Here is an 11561-nt window from a genome sequence, read left to right as displayed (position 1 = left end):
TTTTGTTCATTCCAAATGGCATGTAGGATCTTAGTTCCCTGACCAGGGATCAAACCCTTGCCCCCACAGTGGAAGTGTGGAGCCTTAACCACACTGGACAGAACAGGAAATCCCCAATTAGAAGTTTTTAAAAATTGAACTGTAGTTGATTTACAATCTGTTTTGGCAAAGTAATTTTTTGCTAACATTATATATATATTATATAAGTATATATTAATATATAATATACATGTATCTATTCTTTTTCAGATTCTCTTCCACTATAGGTTATTGCAAGCTATTGAATATAGTTCCCTGTGCTCTACAGTAGTAGGGCCTTGTTGTTTACTTTATATACAGTAGTGTGTGTATTTGTTAATCCCATACTTCTAATATATTCCTCATCCTCCTTCCTCCTTTCCCCTTTGGTAACCATAAGTTTGTTTCCTATGTCTGTGAGTCTGTTTCTGATTTATAAATAAATTCATTTGTACTGTTTCTTAGATTCCATATTTAAGACATATCATATAGTATTTATCTTTCTCTGCCTGACTTAATTTTTTTAGTATGATAATATCTAGGTCCATCCATGTTGCTGCAAATGGCATTATTTCATTCTCTTTATGGCCAAGTAATATTCCATTGTGTGTGTGTGTGTGTGTGTGTGTATATATATTTTTATTTATTTATCACATCTTCTTTATTCATATATCTGTCAATGGGGGCAGGCTGCTTCCATGTCTTGACTGTTGTAAATAGTGCTGCTATGAGCAGTGGAGAGCAAGTATCTTTTCAAATTAGTTTTTGTCTTTTCCATATATGCCCAGGAGTGGGATTGCTGGATCATATGCTAACTCTATTTTTAGTTTTTAAAGGAAATTTCCATACTGTTTTCCATAGTGGCTGCATGGATTTACTTTCCCAAAAACCATGTTGAAAGATTCTTTTTTCTCCACCCCCTCCCTAGCATTTATTATTTGTAGGCTTTTAGATGATAGCCATTCTGACTGGTGTGAGGTGATATGTCATTGTAGTTCTGATTTGCATTTCTCTAATGATTAGTGAAGTTGAGCGTCTTTTCATATGCCTGTCTTCTTTAGAGAAATGTCTGTTCTGATCTTCTGTCCATTTTTTGATTGCTTTTTTTTTGATATTGAGTTGTAGGAGCTGTCTGTATATTTTGAAAATTAATCCCTTGTTAGTCCCATTGTTTACTAGTATTTTCTCCCATTTTATAGGTTGTCTTTTTGTTTTATGATTTCCTTTGCTATGCAAAAGCTTATATGTTTGATTAGTCCCCATTTGTTTATTTTTGCACAATAAAGAATGCTTTGCTTGGCTTCTTATAACCTGGAAAACTCTATATAGTATTTACAGGTCTTCTATTTTTGGCAAGATGGATGAGTTTAGAACTAGAAATCTCTTCTATTATAAAGTACTTGATGATGCTGGATAAAATATAATGAATGTATTTTTTAAATGAACTATTGATCTCTGAAGAAAGTAAGGATAATACCTAGAGACCATCCCTCTTCCTCCACAAAACAGACAACATCAGCAACAACAGTGGGATCTTGTAACAAACTGATACTGGATGTGGTTTGCTTTTGGTTTGGATTTTGCAGGATCAGTAATCAAGGTGCTCAGCTTTAATGGCTACATGCCATCATGAGAGAAAACTTTGGATTCCTTGGAGGTAGGATGCTGGAACGGAGGGCCTAACCCCAAACACACTCAAAGCCAGGGCCTGGTCTATGTCTTAATCTCCCCTGTGAATTTATAACCATAAGTGTGCTTTTACACAGGTTTAAGATTCAAGTTTACATTACTCCTCTCCTGTTTTTTCTTTTTTTCCTGGAAACGTTTAAGCCAAAAAATGAACATACGCTAACATAAAATAATTTGTGACTGGCAATACCTCTGGATTACTTGGGAGAAGCAAACAGAATCTCTTCAGAGGGAACATTTCCACCCAGAATTTACAGAATTTTTACAGAAAACACCTACTAAGGATGAGCTCACTATTTAAAAGGAAAACCTGTTCCTTCCCCACCAGCTTCAGCCCCAAACATGAGCAAGGGCCAGTGAACCAAAATCCAGCAATATGGGACTTAAGAACTTCAAATAATATGCTTACCAGATGGAGATCAAAAACTAATTATAAAAGGAGTTGAAATGTCTGGGAAAAGAAGACTTTATTAAAGATACATGACTGGTTTGAATTTAGAAAAAGACTTCCATGTATGGAAAATGTAGCCACTGGCATTCAGAATGTAATGGTTAGAGGTTAAATGGCAAGTCTGAAAAGAGAATGGGTAAACTAGAAGATCGGAGAAGGCAATGGCACCCCACTCCAGTACTCTTGCCTGGAAAATCCCATGGACGGAGGAGCCTGGAAGGCTGCAGTCCATGGGGTCGCCAGAGAGTCGGACACAACTGAGCGACTTCACTTTCACTTTTCACTTTCATGCATTGGAGAAGGAAATGGCAACCCACTCCAGTGTTCTTGCCTGGAGAATCCCAGGGACGGGGGAGCCTGGTGGGCTGCCGTCTCTGGGGTCGCACAGAGACACGACTGAAGCGACTTAGCAGCAGCAAACTAGAAGATAGACCGGAGGAAATTACACAGAATTCAGCACAGAGAGATCAGGTACAGAGAGATTAAGAGAGCGAGAGAGAGGGAGTATTAGGGCTTCAGTTCAGTTCAGTTCAGTCGCTCAGTCGTGTCCGACTCTTTATGACCCCATGAACCGCAGCATGCCAGGCCTCCCTGTCCATCACCAACTCCGGGAGTCCACCCAAACCCATGTCCATTGAGTCGGTGATGCCATCCAACCATCTTATCCTCTGTCGTCCCCTTCTCCTCCTGCCTGCAATCTTTCCCACCCTCAGGGTCTTTTCAAATGAGTCAGCTCTTCGCATCAGGTGGCCAAAGTATTGGAGTTTCAGCTTCAACATCAGTCCTTCCAATGAACACCCAGGACTGATCTCCTTTAGGATGGACTGGTTGGATCTCCTTGCAGTCCAAGGGACTCTCAAGAGTCTTCTCCAACACCACAGTTCAAAAGCATCAATTTCCTGTACAAATGGTGATATTTTTTTATGTCTAGTAATTAAATATATGTATATTAATTAAAAGGCGGAGAGGGAGTAAAGGTGGAGAAGACCACCACTACAAGTTTTTAAAACACAGCTGGTTAAGTCCTGCGAGCCTGAGACTCAGCAGCTTCGGTTGCCGTGCGGGGCAGCAAGTTCCCGCCGTGGACACCAGGCAAGTCCTCTAGGGACTGGAATCCGGCGGGGCTCGAGCCGTGGAGAAATGAGTTCCTAGAAACTAGCCAAGTGTGGAGAGCCGCCTGGGAACAGCACAAACTAGAGACAGGATATATAAGACATGAGTAAATGCTGACTTAATATGATACGGTAGGTGGAAAAACTAGACGCTGTAACAGCCAGTTCAGAAGGCGCACAACCCTGCACTTGTCCAGACTGCCAGCTGCCAACCGGACTGCATTTCTGCGCCTGCCCCAAACGGCAGCGCTTTTCCCCGCGCGGCCACGGGGAGGCGCGGTCACGTTCGGCTCGCTTTCCAGAAGCCCTGAAGAGCACCGCCTTTTCCGGATGCTCTTTCTGGAGAACTGGGAAGAGAATCACTTCCTGTGGCGGGGCTACGTCACTTCCTATTCAGCTGGGTGTTCGGCCGGCGAGTCCCCACGCGCGTTCAACATGCGGATTGAAAAGTGTTATTTCTGTTCGGGCCCTATCTACCCAGGCCACGGCATGATGTTCGTTCGTAACGACTGCAAGGTGAGGAGGCGGGGAGTGGGGCGCTTTTAGCTGCGCTCCCGCCGGGCTGAAGCCGTGCCCGCTCGGCGCGGGGTTACTCTGCGCCTACCAACTTGGCGTGGGGTTTGGCCTGGGATTTCGGCGCGTGAGGCTGGCTTTACTACGGGCTCGGACCTCCAGCTCCCGCTGGGGGAGTTTCTCCTTTAGGTGGTCCGAGCAGAGCTGGTCACTAGGCCGCTCTTGGGAGAGGCCGGCAGTAATGAGGTTGAGGAACGATTCCAGCCAGAGCCCACGGGGAAGCTGGGAGTCTGTTGGCCCACTGTTGTATGTGGGCCACATTCTTCAATTCCGTAAACCTTGCTGAACGCATGCCGGGTCAAGCATCTTTGCTGAGGTCCATCTCTATACAGATGTATAAGACTTGCGGTCAGCCGTAGTGTGTAGAGGTTGATAGAAATGTTGGGTATGACTTGATAGCAGAGTTACGTTTTATGAAGTGATTGGAGGTGATTTGGAGAAGGACGTATGTGAAAAGACACTGAAAGCAGGTGCTTTTATCCTGTATCTTGCATTTTAAGAGCAGGAGGAGAAAGCATTTTAGGAGGAAGGGAAATGAACAATTTGAGCAAAGGCACAGAGGAGCAGTTACTTCTCTGTTTAAGGAAGTGACGGATTACAGATGGTGATAGAGGCTTGGGGTAGGGCTATAAATACAAATATAAATCTATATTAAAAAGGTATGTCTGAAAACAGAAGATAGATACAGATGGTACAGGACTTTCGATGGAGTTGTTGCTTCTGGGCAAACCCATTGTAAGTCGAAGATGCAAAAGCCTAACCTACTGAATATTGTATATAGCCTAGCCTTCTTTAAACATGCTCAGAACACATTAGCTTACAGTTGGGCAGAATCATCTACCACAAAGCCTCTTTTATAATGAAGTGTTGAATATCTCATGTAATTTATGATATACTCTACTGGAATTGAAAAACAGAATGATTCTAACTATTAAGTTGTTCACTCTGTGGACTGGGAGCTTTGGTTTGCTGCCAGATGCCCAGCATCAGAGAGAATTTTACTGCATGGCTAGCCTGGGAAAGATCACAATTTGAAGTATGATTTCCACTGAATGTGTATCACTTTTGCACCATTGTAAAGTTGAGCCATCTTAAGTTGGGCACGGTCATTATAAGGCCTCATTGTGAAAGGCTTTAGGAATAATACATGGATTTGCCTTTCATACCAGAATGAATTCCATTCCTCTGTTCAAAATGTTGTTTCTCAGAATTTGAGCTCTCTTATATTTGCTTCAGAATCACTGGACACTTGTGGAAAAAACTAACTCCTGATTCCCACCAGATCTGTTGAATTGGAATGTCTAGGGGGAAGGGTCACTTTCATGCATTGGAGAAGGAAATGGCAATCCACTCCAGTGTTCTTGCTTGGAGAATCCCAGGGATGGGGGAGCCTGGTGGGCTGCCGTCTTTGGGGTTGCACAGAGTCGGATATGACTGAAATGACTTAGCAGCAGCAGCAAGGGGAAGGGAAGAGGCTCTAGGAATCTATATTCAATGAGGTGATTTTGACATGCTCAGGAGTTACAGTTTGTACTTCTTCACCTTATATGTGTATTCTGTATGAAAAATACTGACCTCACTAAATTAGGAGTAAGAGTTCTTGCTGAAATGAGGCACCAAAGGTGTATTTGGGAACCTGAAAGAGTATGTAAGTGATTCTTAATTCCTCCTCTCAGGAACATGACAAAGAATTTATAGCAGTGAATGAAATGATCACTGGGTTGAAATGTAATTCACAGTAGGCATTATGGCATTGTAGATTATCTGGTGGTCATAATTTTATGATTTTTGTCCATCAGTGTTTGTCAGCTGGATATGGAAATTAGGACAGTGGGAGCTGTTTAAAGTTGGGTGTTGACCTGGCAGATACAGTGGGAGTTCAGGTTGATGAGGAAGTCTGTGTTGCTAGCAAGAATGGTGTTGAGTTAGCTGGAAGCTCGCTTGCTCTAGGGAAGACCAGTGTATCCAGAACAGAGCCGATTGGGGAAATAAGATGTAGAGGCCCAGAAGCACTAATGAAGACCAAGCACCTCATTTTTTCCTTTGTTGATACTTCCCACATCTTTATATCCTGGTTCCAGGTTTGAATTTCCCACTTGACAGAGAAATCCTGTTTGTACCTAACAGTGAGCCTCCTGAAAGAGAGTTCTTATTACCTCAGCTCTTTTTGCTCTCAGAATTAATAGTCATGTGCTTAGATAGTTCTGCTAGAAACTGAGAGTTACCGTTGAATCTTTTCACTCTTTGTATCTAGTTATAGGTCCTACCCATGCTGCCTTTGCAAAGGATAGTGGTGTCTTAGCTTTCTTCTGCCTTCCTGGTCCCAGATTAGGCACTTGGCACTTTTGTAGCCTCCTATTTTTTCTCCATTTATGCTTGTAGCTTTTGAGACCATCTTTCACAGACATCTCCCCTCTTATGCTTCTCAAGTAGCTTCTTAAGAGTAGAATTAGTGTTTGTTGTTGTTTAGTCACTAAGTTGTGTCTGACTCTTTCGTGACTCTATGGACTGTAGCCCATCAGGCTCCTCTGTCCATGGGATTTCCCTGATGGAAATGCTGGAGTAGGTTGCCATTTTCTTCTCCAGGGGTCCTTCGTGACAAAGGATTGAACCTGCATCTCCTGCATTGCAGGAGGATTCTTTACTGCTGACCCACCAGGGAAATCAGAATTAGTGTGTTACTAATTAAAATACTGGAAAAAGTGAAAATATTAGTTGCTTAGTCGTGTCTGGCTGTTTGTGATTCCATGGACGGTGTAGCCTACCAGGCTTCTGTGTGCATGTGATTTTCCAGGAACGAATACTGGAGTGGATAGCTATTCCCTTCTCCAAGGGATATTCCCAACCCAGGGATTAAACCTGGGTTTCCTACATTGCAGGCAGATTCTTTTTGGTCTGAGCAACCAGGGTAAAATATTACTGCTCTGTATTTTCATAGTTTGCAAACAGAAACATGTACACTCTTAAGGTGTGCTTAATAATTCTTTGTTGAATTAGTGGCATAAAAAGTATTGAACTGTGAAGCTCAGATGGATCATTTGTTTGCATGTTGAAGACTGAGGATGGTGCTCAAGGACTAGATTAGAAGGGAAATTTGAGCCTATGAAGCTTTGTCTCACACAGAATCATCCACCACCTACCGCAGTAGAGATTTAATCACTCCTTAATGTATATTTACATGTTACTTTATACTTGATTGTTGTGTATAGCCATATCCCATTATTTATATCCTAGTATGATCTTTATTTCTCTTGTTTGCAAAGTGAGACTTTATCACAATACTGGACTAAGCGTCTCAGGGTAGAGCATTGTGTTTTAATTATTCTTGTACTTCTTGCACCTACTGCAACATCCAGCACATAGTAGCTGCTCTTTATTTGGGAATCCCCATCCCATCTCACTGACTCCAGTCTCTTCAGATACTTTATCATGCTTTTTCAAGTGAGTCTGTTAGATACAGAGTTTAAGTAGGCTTCCCTGTATCTTCCCATTGTCTTTCTTTGGAACTGAGAAGACCTAGAAAAGTTCAAACTTCTCAGTGAGGACTTGTGTAGGAGTTGTCTAGTAGATATTAAACAAGGACGGCTTTTACTTAAAAAGGTAGTAGTACTTTGGGCTGGAAATATGCAAAAGAAGTTTTACCAATAATGATTTTATAGTGAAGTGACTTAGCAGCAGCAGCATTCCAGAAAACTACTGTAGTTCACATATTTTCTAGCTGTTTGAAATTAATTCAAGAACATAGAGAGGGCTCTCCAGGAAGTCTGGCCCTCGATTAAATTGATCTAACATTGACCATTTGTTTCTTCCTTTTCTTTTCTTTTTAACCTTGCCATACTGCTTGTGGGATCTTAGTTCTTGGACCATGGATCCATCACAGGGCCATCCCAGTGAAACGCCAAGTTCTAACCACTGGGCCACCAGGGAATTCTCTAGTATTGACTGTTTCTAAGAAATCTATGTCCTAATGTGATTAGTGACCTGTTTCAAGGTCCTCATAGAACAGTGCACATAAAATGAAAAGTATTGTGATTTGTGATTTATGTGCACATGCGCACAGAGGCTTTATTGTTGTTTTAGTCACTAAGTTGTGTCTGACTCTTCGCAACTGCATGGACCTACCAGGCTTCCCTGTCCATGGAATTTCCCAGGCAAGAATATTGGAATAGGTTGCTGTCTCCTTCTCTAGGGGATTTTCTCGACCCAGAGATCAAACCCATCTCCTGCTTTGGCAGGCGAATTCCTTACTGCTGAGTCTCTTAGCTTGAAATGTCTGTACCTTAGTTTGGCCTTTTTTTGAATGGATCACATCTAAGCACGATAATTCAATTTAATTTTCTTTGCCAAGGTCCACAGATTCAATTATAATACTTTTTCTCTCAGGTTTCCTCTAGTAATACAAATTATAACTTTTTCTAAGACAGAGTAACAAAATGATGCATTTTAGATGTATAAATCCCAGTAAGTCACTTAGGAGCACTTTGAATCATCATTAAATTGTAAACACTATTAAAGGATCACATCTTTGGAGATGAAAGTGTAGAATTAAAGTAGTGAAGAATCTTCCTAGTAGATCTCTGAATAAATTCTTTAGAAAAACAAATCTAAAGCCAGTTTTAGTTGCTTTTTTGGGAAATTATTTTGTGCAACAGTGAAAAGAACCAAAGGACATTTCAGAATGGTTGTTTGGAGCTTTACCCCTCCCCCTCATTGAGATATATACAAAGTGAATTTTGAGAATTATTCTGAATTGCAAACAGATTTAAATAAATGACTTAATTAAAATTGTTCCCTTCATTCAAGATCATAGTAAAGGTTTGACTGTTATTCTATAAAAATGCTAGTTTTTAACCATATTTTGGGGGCCCTCAGTCTTTAGTCGTAATGATGTTTGATAGTCAAAAAATAGTTCAATTTGCGTTTCATGTGATACATCTCGTATTTCTAAATGGTGCTGTTTAAGTAGAAGCAGTTGTGAGTGAGAACCATTGTTATTTCTCAGACTTTATAGTATATTTTGTCTGGTGGGGTAATGTCCTATGGCATAAAAGTTTTTAATATTGTCTTTTCACTATTTTAACACTTTTTAAAATAGGTGTTCAGATTCTGTAAATCCAAGTGCCATAAAAACTTCAAAAAGAAGCGCAATCCTCGCAAGGTCAGATGGACTAAAGCGTTCCGGAAAGCAGCTGGTAAAGAGCTCACGGTGGTGAGTACACTTAGCTATCACTATAGTTTTTATAGTTTTCAAAATTTTAGTTTTTGGATGGGGAACAATTGATGTTAATTAGAGTTAATATCAATTAACTCTAATAAGGCTTCCCATAGAGTGATTAATGACTGACTGACTTGTATTTGGCTTTGGCAATCTCATTCTCACACGATCCCCAAAACTATAAATCTGTAGAATTCTGAAAAGGAAAAAAAGATTCCTAATCTAGTTTGTAGAATGATTTTTCTTATTCTCCAAAAAGTATTTTTAGCTCTTGTAACAAAGGGGAGAATTATTTAAATGGATTAAAGTCGGAAACTGTTACTTAAGGATTTTGAAAGGAAGTTAAGAGATAAAAGGATGTTTGTGTAGCAGTGAGGGCTCGGATGAGGTTTGTAATAAGCTTGTTTATCAGTTTTTCAGTTTTCTTAGCTGGACTTTGTGTCTGAGAGCAGGGAACTTAGTTAATGATATTGGTGTAAGGAAGAATAATGAGGAATCGGGGTGAGGGAGTTTCATGAGATGAGCCCCCACAAGTATTGCTCTTACTGAGTTGGTATGAGGTCCCACTGAGGCTTGGCCACACTCTATCCTTGAAAAGGAAGGAGGAGAAACTGTTGCACAGGTTGTTTTTGAGGGTGGGAGATCTTTCAGCTGTCTTCTCCCTGCTGTACTTTCTCTTCCACCAAACCCATGACTTTTTCCCACCTTTCCACTCTGTAAAAGCAGTGTCTTAAGTAGTTGCTATGAAGTCCTTTTCTGGCTTTCTTAACACCTGAAGTTTTTCAGTGAATGTAAAGAATATTTTTTGACAACTTGTAAGGCCAGATCATGATCGTTGTCACAAAAATAATTTTCAGTATGGATGAATAGAACTGTAGCATCTCAAATACAGGTGGCAACTGTATGAGTGAAGGAAGAATGCTAGGTCATATTCATTTGCTGGTGACCAGTTACCTTGTCATGGCTGAGGTTACTGTGATCTGAACAGAGTCTTGTGTATCTGAATGAAATAGCTAAGTGCAGAGTTAATGTTCACATTAACTGAGTCTGAATCTGATAGATTTGAAAACCAATAAATATCTGAGTTTTTTCCCAAAATTATTTTGCATGTTTTGAGATAAGTAAAGTTGTTAATTGTCAAAATACCGACTGCATTTGGAGGGGACCTAAAGAATTTCAGGGTGAAGCTTACATCAGGCAGAGTAGCACCACATTATTTGAGGATGTGGTTTCAACTCTGTGCTGTAACACAAAGGTTTATAGGTATTGAAATAGATGAACATGGCTAGGTATTTTTGCTGAACCGTATGAAATTCTCAATATATGACTCTTTTTGATCTGTGGGGAAAGGCAGTTTCAAATGGTTCAGTCTAATACATGTTTTCTGGCTGTTAGTCTCAGCTAGGAACAGGAAATTAGGGAACCCTTTTGAGTTTATTTATAATCCTCACGATGGTTACAGGCCCATCTCCCCTCCCGTCCCTTTGAGAATCACTAATATGTAGAGAAATTTTTTCATTAGGAGTGTCTTGTATGTTGTGTTTAATGGAGAAAAAGTTTGAAAACTTACATTCTCTGAGATCATCTTGGGGAAAATCTTAGTATGTTTCCATAGCCGTGACAAACCTAGACAGCATATTCAAAAGCAGAGACATTGCTTTGCTGACAAAGGTCTGTGTAGTCAAAAGGCTCTGGTTTTTCTAGTAGTCATGTATGGATGTGAGAGTTGGATCATAAAGAAGGCTGAGTGCTGAAGAATTGATGCTTTTTAACTGTGGTGTTGGAGAAGACTCTTGAGAGTCCCTTGGACTGCAAAGAGATCAAACCAGCCAATCCTAAAGGAAGTTAACCCTGAATATTCATTGGAAGGATTGATGGTGAAGCTGAAGCTCCAATACTTTGGCCACCTGATGCGAAGCACCGACTCATTGGAAAAGACCCTGATCCTGGGAAAGGTTGAAGGCAGGAGGAGAAGGGGACGACAGAGGACGGGATGGTTGGATGGCATCACCGACTCAATGGATATGAGTTTGAGCAAACTCCTGGAGATGGTGAAGGACAGGGAAGCATGCTGTAGTCCATGGGGTCACAAAGAGTCGGCCATGACTGAGCAACTGAGAACAACAGTAGCTTGAAATACTTAGAACTTATGTGAAAAGGAGAAAAAGTTTTAAGAAATGCTTCTTTTCTATCTCTCTTAAAACCATATTTTTCCTCTTTTTACAGGATAATTCATTTGAATTTGAAAAACGTAGAAATGAACCTGTCAAATACCAGCGAGAACTGTGGAATAAAACCAGTAAGTCACAAGGGAATATGAGGAGTTTTCAGGAGACACTGGTTTGGGATATTACCATAGCTTTAATATCAGTTGATTGTTTAAATATTAAATTTATTCTTTCAATTGGTTAGTTTTTATAGCTGCTACTGCTAAGTCACTTCAGTCGTGTCCGACTCTGTGCGACCCCATAGACGGCAGCCCACCAGGCTCTCCCATCCCTGT

General features: G+C 40.7%; 1 protein-coding gene across 1 annotated transcript in view; it reads left to right on the top strand.

Moving 5' to 3' along the window:
- The first annotated feature begins 3632 nt into the window (after positions 1-3632).
- The window catches only part of RSL24D1 (ribosomal L24 domain containing 1), a 14657-nt gene continuing 6728 nt past the window's right edge, over positions 3633-11561 (top strand). Inside the window, exons 1-3 of the mRNA XM_010836765.1 lie at positions 3633-3786; positions 8939-9052; positions 11285-11357. Coding sequence (XP_010835067.1) covers positions 3706-3786; positions 8939-9052; positions 11285-11357 — 268 coding nt within the window. The 5' untranslated portion in view covers positions 3633-3705. The remainder of the gene's footprint in view (positions 3787-8938; positions 9053-11284; positions 11358-11561) is intronic.

The sequence above is a fragment of the Bison bison genome, unplaced genomic scaffold (genome assembly GCF_000754665.1).
Source record: "Bison bison bison isolate TAMUID 2011002044 unplaced genomic scaffold, Bison_UMD1.0 scf7180017864066, whole genome shotgun sequence".
Lineage (NCBI taxonomy): Eukaryota > Metazoa > Chordata > Mammalia > Artiodactyla > Bovidae > Bison > Bison bison.
This window is presented reverse-complemented; position numbering and strand designations above follow the sequence as displayed.